The 21,170-nt window shown below is 40.3% G+C and overlaps 1 protein-coding gene across 22 annotated transcripts in view; it reads left to right on the top strand.

Moving 5' to 3' along the window:
* ELAVL2 (ELAV like RNA binding protein 2) overlaps nt 1-21,170 on the top strand; it is a 193,771-nt gene that overhangs the window by 102,675 nt on the left and 69,926 nt on the right. For 8 of the 22 annotated variants that reach the window (XM_089317905.1, XM_002708051.6, XM_051857173.3 and 5 more), the window contains exons 2-3: nt 5,466-5,556; nt 8,329-8,572. In XM_089317905.1, the coding sequence (XP_089174031.1) occupies nt 5,485-5,556; nt 8,329-8,572 (316 nt within the window). In that variant the 5' untranslated portion in view covers nt 5,466-5,484. The remainder of the gene's footprint in view (nt 1-5,465; nt 5,557-8,328; nt 8,573-21,170) is intronic. The other 14 variants (XM_089317915.1, XM_089317948.1, XM_051857211.3 and 11 more) reach the window with 2 other exon arrangements.

Here is a 21,170-nt window from a genome sequence, read left to right as displayed (position 1 = left end):
CAGAGACCTGCTGTTTGATCCTGGACACCATCTCCACGTTTACTCTACACTTTCATTTGTTTCAAAGCGCACTTCTATCTGGTGTACTGTTTCTCATGGGTGTTTATTCTTGATGTGCACATACCCCTCATTGCCAGTGTTCACAAACGTGTATGTCTTCATTGCTGGCTTTAAGCACCTAAGACTGTCCTTGCTTCATGGGAGTTGCATGCAGATGTTTGTTGAATCGATGCTCGAGCAGGATGGGAAGCTTAAACTCATCTTTCCCACCAGATCTTTGCTTTCCCAATGCCCAGTGTGCATGCCTGCAGTGGACCCAGAGTGAAAGGAAAGACTTGGGACCCTAAACTCATGCTGTTTACTCCCTAGTCTCAAAGCTTTTAATCCTGCCAGCTCCAGAACTACAAAGCCTCAGAAAGCCTGGCATTGGAGGCATTCTGCTTTGCCTGTAGGAGCTGGAAGGGGCCAAGAGACAGCAATGTTTGTGCTTGCTGCCAGAGAAGATTCTCCCTGTGACTCTTGCAGCTGTTCCGGGCACTGTCTCTGGCAGCTCTTGGACTCTTGTTAGCTCCAAGGCCAGAAATCTGAATTTGAGGTTGAGGAATCCATAGAGCTGTGAGACAGCTAAAATGGTGTGGGGGTGGGGTGAAGATAGCAGGGATTCTAGAATTGAGGAAATCCCATGAAACTTGAAACCGCCAGCCTTTATTTTTTAGGAACCATAAAGCAAAGCACAGAGGTTTAAAGAAAACACTCTAGTTATAATGTCTTCTGTAACTTCCAGGTTAACCCTGCGGTTTTAGTGCTTGATCTTGTTATTGCTTATTAATTCAGTATAGCCAGAAATGTATTTTGAAAGTGCCATTTTAGTGTTCTGTGAAAAGATAAAGCATTTGCTGTGTCAGTGGTATCGTCTAGACAGATGACCATATCATCTGCTTACCAGCTCTCATCTGTAAGCTCTTGTCACTCATTTCACCAATGTTTTTCATTTCTTCCTTCAAGTTCCCTACAGGAAGATATTTTCTGGCAAAATTTGCTTTGTGTGTCTGTGTGACTAGATTTGTCTCTTACGCTTTAGAGACAAATGTCTTCTGTTCACCTTGCAACTTGGCCTTCAGAGAGAAATCTGATGTGGTCACAGAAAGGCTTTCCCCTGGATTGATTTTAACCCTGTGCTTCTCGAGGTGCTGAGCATGCTGGTTCACTTAGTACAAGCCCAGCCATCCCAACCTGAGACAGAATGTTTGTCTTTGTCCTTAGCCATGATGTATTCAGAGACATGCCATTTATGTTTGACTAAACATAACGATTTGGGATCTTTAACTTAGTCATCATGGGTAACTAAAAGGCTTTGTGTCAAAATCGGTGTACTTAAAAAAAAAAAAAAGTTATCTGTTTCAAAGGCAGAGTTAACAACACAGAGAGAGAGCTTGCATCTGCTGGTTCATTACCCAAGTGGCCACAGAAACTGGGGCTGGATCAGGGCCAGGCTGAAGCCAGGAGCTACCTCTGGGTCTCCCATGTGGGTGCAGGGGCCAAAGGACTTGGACCATCTTCTGCTGCTTTCCCAGGCACATTAGCAGGGAGCTTGATTGAAAGTGGAGCAGCTGGGACTCAAATCGGTGCCCATATGGGATGCCAACGTTGCAGGTGGTGGCTTAATGTTTTATGCCACAATGCTGACCCCAGTTTTTAAAAATTATTATATTTTTGCATTTACCTTTGCTTCTGCTGTTTTCTTGAAGTCAGACCCGTATTCCACTTGCCACATTTCTGTAACCGTGCTGGCCAGGTGCTTGGAAATATTGGTGCCATGTTTTGGGATTTTTCTTGGTTTTAGGTTTTTATAGTTGGCAAGTTAGTGTGATAGGTTTTTGAAATAAAAGTATACAACTTATGACTGCAAAGATAAACAAATGGCTTCTCTTGTTGTATCATAGAACAAGAATTTGGATTTCATTGAGGGTGAGGGTGGTTGAGGGTATGCCAGAAGTAAATATGCTTTCATAATGATCTCTGGTTTGAAATACTTGGGATAGGAAAACCGGTTATAGAGTCTGCATTTATGGAGGTAAATTGTCCTTTCATTTCTTTAATTTGTGAAAAAACTGTTGTGCTTGCATACATTTTTGAACGTTTGCTGTGTACAAACCCCTGAAATGCTGGTAGGGTGCATTTAGGTGGGGGTCCTCCAGGAGATGGAAATACATAAGCAAAGCCAGATTGCTTGGAGGGATGAGGCGAGTGGTTCAGATTTTTAGGTGCTGAAATGGGTGGGGTGGTAAATATAAGTGCAAAGAATCTCAAATGTTTTTACTGAGTGGTTTGCATTTAATTTGATAGGCAGCGGACAGGTATGAAGGGTTTAGGAAAATTCTTCTCAGAATGGTGTTGGGTGGATTAGAGGGAGGCAGGACCTTAAGGGAGGGTTGCATTTGGTGGTCTGGAGGGATATGAGAACCCAGACCAGGATGGTTGCCATAGCAACGGAGCACAGATTGGACCCCAGGGGCTACACACTGCTCTCAGCTGTCCTGCTGTGACTTTAACCTGCAGAGGTCTGGGTGTCAAATCAGGTGGTGTCTGGGTCATGGAAGCCCCTTTTTTCCCTGCAGACCATATCCTGAATGAACTTGAGAATCCTCAGCACATTTCAGAAATTTTTGATTGGCAGTCTTTCTTGCTTGGTGGCTATTTACAAGAGATTTGAAATTAGTAAGGGTGGTAATTACCTTATTTTTCATATGTTTTGAGTAGGAAGATTGGAAAACAGACACTTTCCATTTTCTCTTACATGACTAGGAAACTCTGGAACTACTTTGACTTCTCAAATTCTTACTGTTTCCAACCAAGTATGACAATGCAAGAGTATTTCTAAATGTAATTATTGTAAGAAACTACAGATGTTAAACTACACAGAGAGTCATTTAAATAAAAAAGAAATTTACTTTAAAAAGCTTTTATGCTTTTGTTTGGGGGGAAGGAAGTAAACTGTGACTATGAAAAAGTAGAGCTGAGCTGACTCCCTCTTCCTCCGTTGCATGCTTCTACCAACTCTAATGCCTCTTTTGGAACCTAGTGAAAGATGAAGATATTCTAGATTTTTTAAAAAGATTTATTTGATTGATTGATTTGAAAGAGTTACACAGAGAGAGGAGAGGCAGAGAGAGAGAGAGAAAGGGAGAGAGGTCTTCCATCTGATGGTTCACTCCCCAACTGGCTGCAACGGCTGGAGCTGCACCCATCCAAAGCCAGGAGTCAGGAGCTTCCTCTGGGTCTCCCTTGCGGATGCAGAGCCCTAAGGACTTGGGCCATCTTCTGCTATCCCAGGCCATAGCAGAGAGCTGGATCAGAAGTGGGAGTAGCCAGGACTAGAACCGGCGCCCATATGGGATGCCAGCACTTCAGGCCAGGGTGTTAACCCGCTGCGCCACAGCGCTGGCCCTGAGAATATTCTAGATTGATCTATCGGTGTTAAAGTGCCTTTTCATAAATTATTACATGGAGAGTAACAAGAGGAAATGCAGTCTGAACTGGCCCAATTGATGTCTAAATTAAGAGGCGAACATATATTGAAACATTATTTTTTAAGCCTTAAAATTAATGGCTGTTTCGCTGGAATATGGCCCCTTTTTTTTTCCCTTTCCAAAGAGTTTCAGAGGCAGTGGGGTCTATAAATAGTGCGCAGCCGGGTTGTCTGTGGTGGATTGAGTAGAGCAGAATCTCCTGTCCTTAAGTGAAGGGGAAGTAGCTTTACATTTTTAGTAACTGAATTGTTGGCCAGCATAAAGGTAAGGGCCATGTGAGCAACTTATTTATAACTTCCCATAAAGGTATGTGTCTGCCTCAAGCGGAGAGACTGTCTGGGGTGCTGGAAATGTAAAAGTGCAGTAGAATCATTTTCCATACACAGCTCTCCTAGCTGGTTGGTGCAATAAAGTGATTGTTCACCTCCCTGGGGCTTTCAGAAAGAGGGGTGTCAATAGTTTAGCTCATTAGTGTCTGCCTCCTATGGGATGGAAGGAACAGAGACTATTCAATTTAAACCTATGGTTTTATATAGGAGGAATGTTTAGATATTAACTCCTGAGGGTGTGCAGGATGTATTTTAGACTTGGTTTAACTGGTTGGGGGTGTGGTCCTCCTGTCTTGCTCATCTAGTCTAATCACAATTGGGTTCTGGTAAAAGCATTTCATGGATATGAAGCACATTCCTTTTCACAGGTTCAGTTCAATAATAAGCAGCTTTTCTGAAAAATAAAGAGCACAGGGTCAAATTGGATTCTCTGGCTACAGTGGGAGAAGGGAAGAAGAATTAAAACATGTTCATGGCATCCTGTAAAAAAGTATGTCACAGCTTCCTGGTAGATGCCAGAAAAAGGATTGCTCTGTTGCTGGTGTCATTGCTAGCATCAAGAGTAAATCATTTAAAGCTTGGTTTTAACTCTCAGGATGAAATTTTTATGATTATAAATATGTAAGACATTTTCAGCTCTCATTTGTTTTCATTGTCTATTTTCAGAGATAAAAGTTTTCTGATTATTAAACTGATCATTGAAAGCATCTGCATATATGGCTGAAAAGTAAACTTTGGCTTTTGTGCCAGTATCATGGCTCTGTTTAGTATTCGGGCAAGTTGTAATAAGTGGTAAATGGCCCATTAACTATATTGGAGGCCTCATAGCAGCACTAATTTCAAATCGTGCTGGGTTTACAATTTACATATTAAAAAATGTTCACTTGATTTCGTTCAGGGACAAAGCTGACATCCTATACAAGCATTACTCCAAACAATCCTATTTATTGGTCCAATTATTTCAATTGAAAGATGCTGGTTTACAGCCTCTTAGTATTGGTGAATAATTCTCAGTGAAACTGTTAGAAAGTAGTTTGACTATAGCGGCAGAATAACCTCACAGGGTTTCGATTCACTTTTAATTTTAAGTCCCAAGATTAAGGATCATTTGTAGTATAATGTAACAGTGTGGGCAAATATAGCTTCTCTTAATGCCCTTTTGATATTTTGGGGGAAAGAGTGCTTTTATGCAAAGCAATCACTTATCACTTGCATGCTTTTTCTCACTATAAAATTCCATTCGCATTTCCTCCCTTCTCCCATATCCTTAAGAGGCAGGTCAGCATGCATTAGTTTGCTTCATTTTATTTTATTTTTTAATTTCTGAGATGTGGTTTAAGGTAGCTGTTTAGGATAAATGCCAAGATAACTAGTTAATATTGCTTTAAAATCAGGCACTTAATTAAAAATGCTTACATTTGTGCAAGAAAACTACATGTTAAAATGAATTTGGAAAGATTAGATTGGAATTGCCTCAAATTCAATTAAGCCACACTGCATGGACGTGCTGGGAATATCAATACAATCACTGTAAATTTTGTACAAACTGATTTGTTGCATTATCTTGCTCATCTAACATACGGTACTTTTTGTGTCCATATTGCAGACGGCAACTCCAAACTAACATGGCAGTCAGACTGTGTGATGTGGCTTCTCTGCTTAGAAGTGGTTCGTGGGCAGCAGAGCCTTGGACCGGGGTCTGTGGGATTTTTCTTAAATTCTGTAGGCTACTTTTTTTTAGCATGTTGCAGGAGTGCTGAGGCCATACCAAACACTTGAACATTCTATTTGGCATATCAAGTAAACTCACATTTAACCTATTGTGGTATGGCCATCATTAGGACTTAAAGCACATTGCAATTAACTGTAGTGGTATATGTAGCATCAGAATCTTGCTCTTGTTTGTAACATTTTATAATCTAAATTAGGATTTAGTGCAGACTCAAAACAGTGACAAGCTTTTTTTTAAAGACAAAAAAAGTTTTGGTATGGTCTGAATACTAAGTTACCATAATTCCTTACATTCTGTTTACTATGTATTTTTTTGGTTACTAAATTTTGAAGTTATTTACAATTCTTGATGCTCCCAAAACAACAAAAAAAAAGTTGTAAATCTGGCTGAAAATTATTTGCCCAGTAGCTGTTGAAGGAGTTTGCATTCTGTGAACAGTTGTGTTGAGCCTATCAATGGAATATGCATTATTTGTAAAATATAGCACATTAGTATCATTTTATTCTGAGCAGATGGTCCTATAGCTGAAAGATGCTGTAATTTTCAGTGCACACAGCCTAGTGCAGCTGTTCACTTGAATGTTGGCTTAGGAGCTCATTCTTGCCACCTGAACATGGGAATAAATGTGCAATTAAGTGAGGAATGTTTGTTGTCCTTGCTAAATCCTGCTAATTTCAGTCAATGAACACTATATTTCAAATGCCATTCCAATAAGCTTTAGTCCGAATCTCACATTTGGGGCTCTCATTGTTTCTACACATACCCTAACTTTTAAAAAGCGATTTGTTTTAATTGGCTTTGACCATGTTCATCTTATAGCTCATTGTTTTCATAACTGCTGGGCAAAGGCTAACCCCACAAGAATTTTGCTGTGGAAAGAGCAGCCCTCAGCTAATATTCTACAAACCAGAGCAGTTATGCTTTACTAGGAAATCTGAAACCTCCCTCCTTGGTTTCATATAGATTGTTAATTATAATAAAACCCATGGCTTGAATTATTGCAGATTTACTTCATACAGATTTTTAAAGGTTTGTTTTCCTTTGCCATTTTAAGTATTCCCTGAGAAAAATAGCTTGCAGCTTGTAGAATAATACCCATTTCTTTGAAAAGGACATGATGTCATGGAGGGGTTACAGGTTGTTGGATATTTCATAGCTATTCTCGTTTTGGCCTCCTGTTTTTTAAAACTTATTATTTTTAGTCACAGCAGCAGTGATTCTTGTCCAGTCTGGCCAGTCTCAATCTGTCCTGTGCTGCTGCCTTTTATGAACATCTCTTGGCAGCAGAGATCTCTTCCTGTGTGTTGATCCACTGATGTGCCCTTTATTTTTCCTAGGCAGTCCGCTTTTTGAAACAGTTTTTTCTCTTTCCTTGTAACCCTCTTTCCCTCTTCATTTTTCTTTGCCTCAAATTCCTTGACTTTTCTATGTTAAAACTTCCCTAAAACTAGTATCCCATCAATTGAGCATTCTCAGATTGGAGAAGTAGTCCTGTGTGGAGCTGAGAGAGGTATTGGATGCATTGTGAAGGATGATGCTTTCAGTGATGCTGGGAGTTTTGGATTCCCCCACCCCACCCCTCAACGCTTGCTGTTCAAAGTTAGATAGCTGTTGGAAGTTGCCTTTGGAAAATTTGGGGCTATCGTTTGTGACTCTTTTGCTCAAAAGAGCATAGGATTGTTTTTTTATGAAATGGCATCCAGAATTGCTTGAAGAGTGATTTTTTTAGAAGCTTCAGTAGTTTGAGGCCATTTCCCCCAACTCTGGCATTTATCTGGTATTTGGAGTTCATAGGTACCTCATTACTTGCATTTTTCAACAAGCTTATGTGCTTAAATGAAAATTTCTTGGGCTGGTCTGTTTGCAAAAGTTGATATTACATTGTTTTGATGTATTGGATAGTTTTGTGTATGTGGGTTTTGTTTTGTTTTTTCTTTGATATCGGAGCCAAGATAAAACATATTGAATTGTTTGGGGGTTTTATTCTGATGCTGTAGATCATTTGCCTTATTGGTGATCTTCAGCTGCCAAGGTGGATAAGGATGGCCTGTTAGATTCTTACAAAGGTAGACAAAGTATTTGTAGCTTCATTCCCAAGTTCTCCTACAAATTATTTTCACTCCCTAACATTTAATATCTATTTTTCTTATTTATTACCAATGGTAGAAGTACAAGTTGTTGTCAATCCAAAACATTCTCAATATGTAACCAAAACAGTACATGTTGACAAATTTGTATTTTGTTAAAGTATTCTTTCCTTGATTTTAAGTTAATGGATATTTGAGATTTAGAATATTATTAAGCTAATTTAAAACTTCTTGAGTTAGGTCTTTTTTTTTTTTTTTTTTTTTCTGGTAGCATGTAGAACACTTTAGTTTTCTAGTATGATTTTTCAGTCAGGATTCAGTTCTCTGCCCCTTGGTCTAAATACTCTCTACTAAGGACGCTGCAGGTAAGTAAGGGTTTGTGAGTACACCCAGAATGTGAGTCTAGAAAAGATTTAAAATTTAAATTGTGTTATGTGCATGTATGGAATATGTGTGCAAAAATATAATCTTAAGTTGAATAGCTTAATATGAAGTAAAAATTAGCGTAGGCGTTGCACTTTTTATTGAAGCTTTTTTGTAATTTCAGCACAATGACTTGTGTTTAGTGACAGGTGTTTAAACTCTTGGATGGAATCTCTAATAGGTTGTGAAATATGAATTCTGACATTTCTTATTTTCTCTGTTTTTAGCAGGTAATTGCTGCCATGGAAACACAACTGTCTAATGGGCCAACTTGCAATAACACAGCCAATGGTCCAACGACCATAAATAACAACTGCTCATCACCAGTTGACTCTGGGAACACGGAGGACAGCAAGACCAACTTAATAGTCAACTACCTTCCTCAGAACATGACCCAGGAAGAACTGAAGAGTCTTTTTGGGAGCATTGGTGAGATAGAGTCCTGTAAGCTTGTAAGAGACAAAATAACAGGTATGCAGTATTGTATGGATGATTCACGTTTAAAAGATTATGTTTCAAGATGTGAGAAAATAATACGGTTAATACTTATAAGTCATTCAGGGCTGCAGATCTACACATCTAGACTTTCTGCTGCCGATATCAATACTTTGAAACTTAATTTTTTTTTTTTTTCGACAGGCAGAGTGGACAGTGAGAGAGAGAGAAAGGTCTTCCTTTTTGCCGTTGGTTCACCCTCCAATGGCCGCCGTGGCCAGCACACTGCGGCCGGCGCACCGCGCTGATCCAATGGCAGGAGCCAGGTACTTATCCTGGTCTCCCATGAGGTGCACTCCCTGGCCACAGCAGAGAGCTGGCCTGGAAGAGGGGCAACCGGGACAGAATCCGGCACCCCGACCGGGACTAGAACCTGGTGTGCTGGCGCCGCTAGCACCTGGTGTGCTGGCTAGGTGGAGGATTAGCCTAGTGAGCCGTGGCGCCGGCCCGATACTTAATTTTAAAAGCTTTAAGTTTTCTTTTTGAAGGAGAGGCAGTCTGTATTTTAACTGAACTTTAGTGTAAGCTGGTAATATCTCTGGAAAATGTCTTGTAAGTGTGCGCCCTGGGAAAGCTAGTGTCTTATTAGCCTTTTATTTTTTTAGTTCCCTGGACTTACGTGACTTAGCATTTAAGCAGTGAGATAGGAGAATATTGTGTTTAGGAGAGGGGGAACAAAAACCTCTTAAAAATGTCCTTTCCTTTAATTCAGTATAGTGTTTCTGCTTATAATATGTGCAGTAAATTAAAATGTAATATTCACGCTGTCAATACAAATCTTTGCACTGATAGAATTCGAGTATAATGAGATCTTCTGTTCCTTTTCACGGAAAGGAAGAAGTGGTGTATCAGTATCCCTTTTATCAAAAAGATAAGAATAAAAAGTCAGGTAATTTGGTTTTAATGATGGTACACTTTGAATAGTAGGTCACTGAAAATCTCCTTGGGATTTTTAAATATTTGACTAAATTTTTAGCGTAAACCACAGCCTAATTAGGATGCATGTTCTTGGGATAGAAGAGCTAATGGTCCCTGTCAGAGCTGTTTTCAAACACTGAAGTGTATGAAGTATAGAGAAGCCTTACGTATTTTTTGTGTTGTTAAATTTGAATACTGGTATTTACCAAATTACTTTAAAACTAACATTTGCAGTAAGCAAAGGATACTTACAGTGCGAAGGATAGAATCAGGAATAAACTTTTTTTTTCTTTTTCTTTTTCTTTCTTTTTTTCTTTTTGACAGGCAGAGTGGACAGTGAGAGAGAGAGACAGAGAGAAAGGTCTTCCTTTGCCGTTGGTTCACCCTCCAATGGCCGCTGCGGCTGGTGCGCTGTGGCTGGCGCACCGCGCTGATCCGATGGCAGGAGCCAGGTACTTCTCCTGGTCTCCCATGGGGTGCAGGGCCCAAGCACTTGGGCCATCCTCCACTGCACTCCCTGGCCACAGCAGAGAGCTGGCCTGGAAGAGGGGCAACTGGGACAGAATCTGGCGCCCCAACCGGGACTAGAACCCGGTGTGCCAGCGCCGCAAGGCAGAGGATTAGCCTATTGAGTTGCAGTGCCGGTCAGGAATGAACTCTTAACTAGTTCTTGGACACATCAACTCTTTTTTTTTTTTTTTTTTTTTTTTTTTTTTTTTTTTTTTTTAAGATTTATTTATTTGGAAATCTGGGTTAGGAGAGAGACAAAGAGGTCCTCCATCTGCTGGTTACTCCCCAGATGGCCATGAAGGCTAGCACTGGGCCAGGCTGAAGCCAGGAGCTTCCTTGCCACATGTGTCTCTGGGGCCCAAACACTGGGGCCATCTTCTGCTGCTTTTCTCAGGCTGTTAGCAGGGAGCCAGATCAGAAATCAGGCAGCCTGGACACGAACCGATGCCCATGTGGGATGCTGGCATCGTAGGCGGCCACTTTGCCCACAATGCCACACTAGCCCTAACACATCAGCTTTTTTTTTTTTTTTTTTTTTTTTTTTTTTTTTTTTTAAAGATGTATTTATTTGAAAGAGTTACAGAGAGAGGTGGAGACACAGAGAGGGGTCTTCAGTCTGCTGGTTCACTCCCCATATGGCCGCCACTACCGGAGCTGAGCTGATCCTAAGCCAGGAGCTTCTTTCGGGTCTCTCACGTGGGTGCAAGGGCCCAAGGACTCAGACCATCGTCTGCTGCTTTCCCAGGTGCATTAGCAGGGAGCTGGATCGGAAGTGGAGCAGCTGGGACTCGAACCGGGACTCATTTGGGATGTCGGCGCTGCAGGCCAGGGCTTTAACCTGCTAATACCACATTGTTGGCCCCACACATCAGCTCTTGAGTTGAGGTTTCCATCAGGAAACTGAGGTAGAGGGCAGAGAAAGGGTAGTACTATATCATCCTGAAGGCCTTTTTGGACTTTTCTTGACATAGTGTTGTCTAGATTACACAACTCATCCCCTTTAAGCTTCTCCAAGTGAGTTCTTACAGCACGTGGGCTTGGCCTCGCAAATATGCATGTTTCCTTGAACTGCAGATTGAGCTTTGTAGAGAGACTTACTCATTGAGATCTGGCAAAAGCCGATTGTCACCCATCCAGACTGATCAGTTGCTATATTTTGTCATTTAGATGTTAACCATGATATTATCAGGAAGATTTTTCTTAATGTCCTTAGATACTGACAATCAAGTAGATGAAATTTTCAGTTTCTTTCCTAAAATGAGAGTGAACAGTATATAAAGTTTATAAACAGTTTCAGTGAATTGGAAAAAGTGGAGAATAAAAGACTTAATTATATGCCTGTCTTGATACTGAATCTTTTTTAGGCTAAACATCCTTTCTTGTAGATTTTATAATCTACAAGACATAAATGTCAATATGTGATACATAACCTAAATACTGTGACATAAATGAAGTAACTTCTGATTCCTCAGTTTAGCAGCTGCCCCCACTATTAAAAAAGATGCTGAACAGAGCATGAAAGTCAAACAGGTGTTTTATTTTTATGAGAATGGGAGGAGAGTAGTAACTGAAAACATTAAACAAATCATACATTTTTGGATTAGGCAGTTGCCAGAGGAAGCAGCTCAAATTTTCATCTGTTGTCTCTGGTCCGTCTTCAATTATCTTATTCTTTTGCAAGCCTTTTACTGGAGCTGTTATGTGGCAAAGTGGGCTAAATTAGAGTTCAGCATCTTCACTTGCTTTATATCACTGGCTTTGGTCTGGAGGATTCTGGTGGAACACACAGCACATGACTAATTGGAAATGCGTGGTTAGCTAAAAGCCAAATTTGTTTGTTGTCCAGTACCTTTACCTTCCCCACATTGTCTTCCTGGTGACAGAGGGGAGTGATGGAGATTTCCACTGTGGTGAAAATTTCGGTTAAGAACATCTGGTAAACAAGTATAGTGCCCAAGAAATTCCACAGCGGACCTGAATATTGAAAGATGACTTCAGAGCTTTTCTTTCATGAGATAGTTGTAGTCATTCTGCGTAGTAAGTGTACTGTTGTCACACAGGTTGGAGGAATGCCACACTTAGTACTTCTGTAAGGATCACTGCAGATCCTAAGCATGGTGAGAACTATGAAAAATCGTACACTAAATATATTTGGTGTATAGTTTCTTAGCCTTGTTTGATCATAGAAACTGTTTTGGAGAATTTCTGTCACTAAGATTTCTACTTAACATCATGCAATGAAAGTGTTTACAATCATTTGTTAACTGTTTATCAAACAGTTTAATCTGGAATTTTCCCTAACCTGTGCACATTCATAAAGTGTGAACGTGTCTCGTAAAATGAGCATGCGTGAAAGTGAGTATAAATTAAAAATGGAGTAGGAAAATCTTAATACAGAGTACCTTTTGCTTCCAGTAACAGTTTTGATTTGGCCCATTGACATTTTATTTGTCATCCTATGGGTTAAAACTGCTTTCAGAAAGGTTTGACATTTAGCTGCAACCAGAAATTTCCTTAGGAATTTTTTTCCCACCTCTGAGTTACTTAGTAAATATTTATATTGAACAAAATAGTCTAGTAAATGGTAGTTATCCAAAAATGGATTCTGTATGGTTGTGCTTTGCAAAATTAGGCATATCTTCATAGGTGGTTTTAATACACCTCTAGAAAGGTATTGGAAAGAATTGTGGGAATTTGGCCCCTACCCTGTGGAATTTAGCCGACCTGTTTTGTACAGTTTCTCAGTATGCATTTGTGGGACAGAGCAGGCTTTGTTTCCTCTCAGTCTTTGACCTTACCCTATCTCCTGGGGAGCAGTTTGTCCAGATTTTTGTGTTCTGATTTTGTAGGTACATGAGCAATAGTTTGTCAGATTTATAAGCAGATTCTGGAGTTGCTCTTAAAAAGATATGAAATCTCTTCTCTTCAAGGGAAATACATCATGGTTGTGTAAATTCATAGTTAGGAAAGTCTGTGCTTTTTTTCTGAGCCCTTGAAGAGAGTATATAATTTTTAGATTGTGTGTGTATTAGCAAATTAATGTCACTATTTTGATAGAATGAGGATTAGGGAAGTACATTAAGAAATGCCTTTAGCAGCAAATAGAATAATCTTCTCTCTAGCCTAAATTATATTATGTTGCTTGTCAGGTTGTCTCTTCGGGCTTATGCCCAATTTTATGCTTCTGCCTGTTTCCTATCTATAGGCATTCATCATGAGAAGCTATGCTGCATGTATAGCTGAGCTGACATTGGTCCAATGCTCTAAGTTCTAAATGTACTTCAGAGTCTTTGCCACTTGCTGATGCTGTTAGATAGGAGTGAAGTGGATTTTATTTATGCAGGGAGCAAATAGATTAATAGAATATTAGAGCCAGAAGAGCCCCGGTGGTGACCTTAACCAATCCCTTGTAAACATCACAGGGAAATGACTGGTCCAAAGCCACACAGCTGTGATGTGCTGTACGGCAGGGGCCAGGATTCTGGTTTTCCGATTTGTTACCTGAGTGTTTCCCCCTTACCTTTTGTTGGGAGGTAAAACTCATTTAAAAATTGAGCACAGGGACGACTGATGAATTTATAGTGAGACATAAGATTTCACAGGGTTCCCAAGGGGGTGTCTTCTGGCAATTATGTCTTCTTTGGAAGGGGAATAGAAAATTTTGAGATTCTAGGAGTGAAGATTCAAAAATATCAACAATCACATCTGTACTTCTCTAGAAACGTGAATTGATGGTTGGTCTGGCCTCATGGTCCCTGTATCTGGCTGCAGCTCTTCCAAGGGGAGTTAGGAAAAAATATGGACTGTGGAAGTCTTGGAAATTTCTTTATCAGAGAGCTTCCCAAGTGACTTTTGAAGCCCAGTGTTGGGGATCATAGCATATCTCTTGAAGTTTGGTTACTAGGGTACCTGAGTTAGAATCGCTTGTGGAGGCTGGTGCTGTGGCATAGTAGGTAAAACTGCTGCCTGCAGTGCCTTCAACCCATGGGTGCTGGTTTGAATCCCCGCTGCTTCACTCCCAATCCTGCTCCCTGCTGAGATACCCAAATGAAGCTCCTGGCTTCGGCCTGGCCCAGCCTCATCTGTTGTGACTATTTGGAGAATGCACCAGTGGATGGACGATCTCTCTCTCTCTAACTCTGCCTTCAAATAAATAAATAAAATTCACTTGCGGCAACTGCCAGAAATATAGGTTCCTAGGCTCTGTGCAGAGACCTGCTGACTAAGAGCCTCTGTCGGTATAGTCTAGAGTGTTGTAGTCCCCTTGGAGTTATCTATGTCATTTGTGGAACATTTTGAAGAGTTATGGAACCACAGTTATCCAGATTTACCTGAATTCTGGCTTTAGGATGGTTGGGAGAAGTACTCTAACTGCAGTACCTAATTCTCTGGCAAACTTAAGTTTCCCCCATGTTGTTTTTTTGGCATTGCTCTTAGATGAGTTAATTTCCAGGTTTGGGACTAGAGATGTTTGAGTTATTTATTTATTTATTTATTTTTAAAGTTTTATTATTTATCTGAAAATCAGAGTTACACAGAGAGAAGGAGAGGGAAAGAGAGAGAGTTCTTCCATCTGCTGGTTCACTCGCCAATTGGCCACAGTGGGAGAGCTGCACCGCTCCGAAGCCAGGAGCCAGGAGGTTCCTCTGTCTCCCTCGTGGGTGCAAGGGCCCAAGGACTTGGGACATCTACTACTTTCCCAGGCTATAGCAGAGAGTTGGTTCGGAGGTGGAACAGCCGGGTCTCGAACTAGCGCTCATATGGGATGCCGGCACTGCAGGCAGTGGCTTTTCCTGCTATGCCACTGTGCTGGCCCCAAGAGATGTTGGAGTTTAAAAGTCATGAGGCTGTACCCTCCCTGAATGCTGGACCTGTACCTGAAAGTGAGTGGAGTGTGTGAGTAGCTTTTTAAAACTCGAGGATAGGTTGCTCTGTCAGTGTTATTTTTTCCTTCGAAAAGAAGGGCTAGAGAATTACAGTTAAAGGCCTCAAGTCATGAGTATTGATTGCTTTATATTGATACTCTCAGTCTGTGAATTATTTGAGGTGGGTTCTGTGCAGGCCCCATCAGCTGCCAACTGGAAGCTTTTAGACAAAAGGGGAAAGAAGAGGCAGATGCATGGGCGTGGACACTTCAGGGAATCAAGGGAGATTTTGTATATATTGATTACCTCTGAACAGCTAGTGCCTTGTGTGGTAAGAAAGACCCTTCCCCCAACCCAGCCCAACCCCATCTAGGTTAACTTTGTCCTTGTTGCTTCCTGAGAAAGTTAAAGCTAGTTTTAATCCTCATTTATTGGGTCAGAATGTGATTTTTCTTTACACATTTATTTATTTATTTGAAAGGGAGAGTTACACACACCCACCCCAAGATAGACTCATAGATCCAATCTTCCATCTGCTGGTTTACTCCACAGATGGCCACAGCTGCCGGGGATAGGCCAGGCTGAAGCCAGAAGCCTGGAACATCATCCAAGTCTCCCATGTGGGTGGCAGGGATTCCAAGTACTAGGACTATCTACTACTGCTTTCCCAGGTGCATCAGAAGGGAGCTGGATCGCAAGTGAAGAGTAACTTGGACTCAAATCTGCTCTTCATGGGATGTGGGCATTACAGGTGGCAGCTTAACCTGCTGCGCCACAGGGCTGGCCCCCAGAATGTGATTTTTCTTTTTGTTTTATTACACACATGTATGTTTGTATTTACTTAGAGCTCTTCCATCCACTGGTTCAGTCCCTACATGTCCTCAGTGGCAGCACTGGGCCCAGCTAAAGCTAGGAGCTTTGTCCGGTTCTCCTACATCGGAGGCAGGGACCTAGGTTCTTGGGCCATTTTCTGCTGCTTTCTCAAGCCATTAGCAGGGAGCTGAATTGGAAGTAGAGCAGCCAGGATGTGAGTCAGCCAGCACCCATATGGGATGCTGGTGTTGCAGGGTAGCAACTTTATCCTCTACTCTTCAATGCTGGTCCCAGAATGTGATTTTTTTTTTTTTTTTTTTTTATTTGACAGGTAGAGTCATAGAGACAGACAGAAAGAAAGGTCTTCCCTCCGTTGGTTTACTCCCCAAATGGCCACCATGGCTGGTGCTGTGCCGATTGAAGCCAGGAGCCTGGTGCTTCCTCCTGGTCTCCCACGCAGGTGCAGGAGCCCAAACACCTGGGCCATCCTCCACTGCCCTCCTGGGCCATAGCAGAGAGCTGGATTGGAAGAGGAGCAACCGGGACTAGAACTTGGTGCCTATATGGGCAGAGGATTAACCAAGTGAGCCTCGGTGCCAACCCAGAATGTGATTTTTAAACTTTATAAAAGTTTTATGGGTTAGTATTCTCATTTTTTAAAACATGCAGTCAAAGCTCAGAATTGAAACAGACAAGTGATTTATTATATTTTAATTCATACCTTCACATTAATCGTGTATTTCCTGTGATGAAGTCTGTCAGTCACAGGGGACACAAGGCTGGATGTGCGTGACATTGGAAATGTAAGTACAGTTGTATGGCTAGCCTCTTAGATGTCCATCAAAAAATCAAGAGTTCTGCTTCTTGCAGACAAGAAGCTGAGTGCAGTAGGATGGTGGGCAAGAAGGTGAGTGGGTGGTAACTTGATAAACACCTCACTTGGTAAACTTTGTGTGCTGTTTATAAAGTTGGTAGAAGGGCTCCTTGTGTTCCCAGTTCTGTAGGAAAAGAGATACTTTGGCAGCACAAGGGTTAATAAGACTTAGGTAGGCCCTAGTGTATTAAGTGGAATAAAATACATTTGAATCTACTTCTAAATTTTGGTGCCTAATTTGTATAAAATGAAATTTGTATCAAGTTTGTGGAACTCTTGATGTAAATTTCAAACATGTCTAATGGATAAAAGGTTCTGAAAAAACTTCATTTGCATCTTTATCGATGTATTTTTAAACCTAATTATTTTTCCATTATACCTTTTTCTCTTCCAAAGGTCATGCCTGATTTGTCATTAAAAAAATTTGATATCACTATAGAAGCTTTTTACAAAATTTTCGAAAAAGACTTTAAAAAGGTATTCTTCTAGGTTCCTTTTTTTCTCTTGAACCTGAGTATTTTTATAGAACACTCTTCAGTGTCAGTGTTGATTAATTTAGATGAGAGATTTCAGCAGGATGAAATTAGAGACTTAGAAAATTTAAGAGATTAAATACAATTCTTTACCACTGTCACGACACACTTCCTCTGCTCTCTTAGTGTACTTTCCAGGTATCCAGGTAATAAATCTAACAAGAGATTAATTGGAGAAAATGTACACAGTTTTTAATATTTTACATACTCAGTAATTCACGAAAACTAGGGAAACTCACAGTGACTCGGAGGCTTCTGTTTCTTTTTTTTTTTTTTAATTATTATTTGATAGAGTTATTAGTGAGAGAGAGAAAGGTCTTCCTTCCGTTGGTTCACTCTCCAAATGGCCACTATGCTGATTCGAAGCCAGGAGCCAGGTGCTTCTCCTGGTCGCCCATGCAGGTGCAGGGCCCAAGCACTTGGGCCATCCTCCACTGCACTCCTGGGCCACAGCAGAGAGCTGGACTGGAAGAGGAGCAACCAGGACTTAGAACCATATGGGATGCCGGTGCCTCAGGCAGGATTAACCAAGTGAGCCATTGTGCCGGCCCTTCTGTGTTATTTTAACGAAGGAAAGGTTTTCACTTTGAGCAACATTAAATTGTGGAGAAGTGCTAAGAAACATGTGAGAAACTAATGGAAGATGAGGATTTATTGTAACAAGATTTGCTTATGCAGACTTATCTCGCTGTCACCTCTGTGTGTGATCATAATGGTCACTCTCCTCTTATTTGGTACAAGGTGGAGGACACCTTCACATGGAAAATTTATGCTGTGCCTGCAGACAGAAAAGGGAAGGGCAGGAAGCTCTTCTTGTAATTGTTGATTCTTACTGCCTGGGGGAGGGGGCACTGGATACAGTGATTAAGTGGGGCACCTTCATCCCAATCAGAGTGCCTGGTTTAAGTCCCTGCTCCTCTGATTCTGATCCAGCTTCTTGCTGGTGAGCATCCTGGGAGTCAGCAGATAATGGCTCAAGTATTTGGGTCCCTGCAGTTCACCTGGGAGTTCTGGGTTGAGTTTCCAGCCCCTGATTTCACCCTTGCCTAGCCTGGTGTTGTGGACATTTGGGGATGAACCAGCAAATAAAAGATATTTCTGTCTGTTTCTCTGCCTTTTAAATAAAATAATTTAAAAAAAAATTAAGCTGATTCTTACTTTCATTTAAGATAATATATCAAAGTAGAGTGTTTTGAGGTGACAAGTGCTGGACTCCTTTACGGTGGAATGAGTTAACTCCCAGTTAGCAAACTTAAACAGTGAAGTTGCTGCTTGTAGCCTATGGTAATGAAATATTCAGTCACTAGTTGCTGAGAAAACATCTATTGTGAGAATACACTTGAAAAAGACCCATTACTGATTAGCTAGTAAATCATTCGAATTTTTGTTCCTCTTATTTACTGATATTTACATTCACAGTATGCTATATTTTTTACTTTTAGAAGACAATGTGGAAGAGGATGTGTGACTTAGGAGCCAGTTTATGCAAATTTCCAACAACTCTTAGAACATTCAGTGGGAAAAATCAGGTTGAACCTCTAGGGAAATGAAGTTTAGGAGTTTTAATTTTGTGTTTTCTTAACCCTTGTCACTGGGACTTCTTGAATGATCAAATTTGTGTTACCAGTCGGTTAGGAACATATTTAGTCCTCTTTTTTTTAGTTTGATAGAAAACCCAAACTTTGTTGATACATTCCAATTCATAGAAAATAAAAATATAATTCTCTTACGAGGATTTTCCCCATTATAGTCAGTGTGTGAGTACATGTGTGCTATATGCTTTTCTAGACTTTTTTTTTTAACAGTAGTCTCTCGACATTTGTATCAGGAATTGATGGTTAGAATTCTCAGTGTATTAAGTGGCTTTCATAGTAATGATGGGAAATGTAGATGAGAAAGAAGATGTTGATTTAAAATAAGAAAAGATAAAGAACAATTAAATTATCATACAGAACTTCTTCCTCCTTTGTGAGCTAACAAATGTTAAAATCCTGTTTTTCCCTAGTTATGAAATTGGCCCATCTCACCGCTCAAACTTGTTTTCATAGTGCAGTACAAACTCAACCTGTCTTTTATTTTTTTTTATTCTATTTCACTACTTTACTTTTGAAACAACCTTAGCACCAGCCATTTAATTCTCTCTACATTCTGAATAAAGCATTTTTATTTTGTACCTATTGGAACATTTTCTCTTGCATATTCCTGAACAAAATAGTAGATTGTTGAAACTAAAGCTGTGCTTCAGAATTTGCCAACTTCGTTTGAGCTTGCTTTAAGTTAATTGACTTTCAACTGAGTACACTGCTGCTACTGATTTTTGAGAGTTGTGGAAACTCAGAGCATGCTTTCCCAACTAAAAAGGTCAACTTTAACAGATATTTTTTGGCATTTTACTTGGGGGTCATTTGATTTGCCAGGTCTATATAGTGACTTAATTAGCATGTTTTGCTCCTTAATGTACTTGTTTTTGCTCTTCTAAATTTGAGAATATCAGCATTTTGACACCGTTGGAAATGCTATCTGTTGATGATGGTGCCTGGAAATTCAAAATTTTTAGAATGGCATTAGGCTATGGTACGGCATGAGCACCTCTTCCAAAGATTGTTAAGAAGCAGAAATGTAATTAAATTGTCTTTGAGGTCCAGCTATTCAGAAAACCTTTATCCCATACATCATCATGAGTACCACAAGGGATGATCACTCTAGTATTCTAAATAAGAACATTTTGTACTTTATACCTTCTTCAAGAGAAAAAAGAAGAGATGGTGCTGTTTAAGAGGAATTCCTTATTGTCGTTTGCACTGAATGTGAACACAGTGGTAATAAATTTACAAAACCCCTTTGCTCGAGTTCCTAGCACACAGTTATTCTCTCTTGCCTGGTCTCATTTTACCAGCTGATATTTATTTGGTTGCATGGCAGTTCGAGATTTTATTCTTCCGTTTAGGTAAACTGGTTTTTGAAAACCATCTCCAAGTAGGTCTATTTTCCTGGAATTCTTAGTTTCTCATGATGTGGGAAAATTGCAGAGCTTATTTTCTATCCGTTGCTTTCTAGGTGATTTGACCAAAATAATTGGTTTCCCAGGGGTGGGACAAAGTAGGAATAGGAAGGGTAAGGCAAGACTGGAGAGCCTGGAAATATGATTAATGACACTGTACCAGCCTCTCAGAACCAGAGCACTGAAGTGTGGAGTTACTGCTCCATGTGGTGTTGTGTGAATGTTACTCAGAATGAATTAGCTTGACTTAAAATATGAAGGTACTCTCAGCGGAGCTTCCCCAGTGGACTACACTTGGCCTAGGTAGGAGGTCAGCAAGTTGTTAAATTGAGCCATGAAGCATTGGTTAGATAAGAACTAACTGTGACTTATTTTTTTTTAAATTTTTACTTTTATTGATGTCTTCTTCTTTGAAGAATATCTCTTTAATATAAAGTAAATATTCTGATTTTGTCAAATAAGACATTAGAGACCTATGCATTTAGATGTTGAGAAGCCCAGTATTCTGCAGTGTTAGCAAATCAAAGGACTTAGAAAAAATTTGCTATCTCTTTGTTTTCTTTTCTGCTGAAATATTCATTGAAAACTTTTAAAGCTTCCCTTCATTCAGTTTTCAGAAACTGCAGATTTCAGTTTGTGTGGGGGAGGGGAGCAGTGATTTCCATGAGGGAATGGTTAACTTAGCAGATGCAATTTTACATTTTGTTTTCCTTTTTTTTTGTTAAATCCTTATGCATATTGTGAATTAGAGTTTATTTTTAGCTGTTAATGAGTTCTTTTCTCATCATTGTACTTTTTGTTGGAACTCTGTTTTCTACATAATGCTTTGATTGTTAAGGGAGAGCATATTTGGTGTGCAAGTCCTGTATCCTACCCCCCACCGCCAGCTCTACGAACACTTGCTTTTCTTGGTGTGGAGTGATGGACTTGAATGTTTTCATTACCTTGATGAGTAAGTGTGATAAGCCCTTCAGACTTCACCACCTGTTTGACCTTGGACTTACCCAGAGAAATTCAAATCTTCCTTTTAAAGAAAGGTTTAAGGGAGTTACAGTTCCAA

The sequence above is a fragment of the Oryctolagus cuniculus genome, chromosome 1 (genome assembly GCF_051225735.1).
Source record: "Oryctolagus cuniculus isolate XC-2025 breed Fujian yellow rabbit chromosome 1, ASM5122573v1, whole genome shotgun sequence".
In the NCBI taxonomy this organism is placed as follows: Eukaryota; Metazoa; Chordata; class Mammalia; order Lagomorpha; family Leporidae; genus Oryctolagus; species Oryctolagus cuniculus.
Note: the sequence above shows the minus strand (reverse complement) of the source record. Positions and strands in the feature narration are given on the sequence as shown.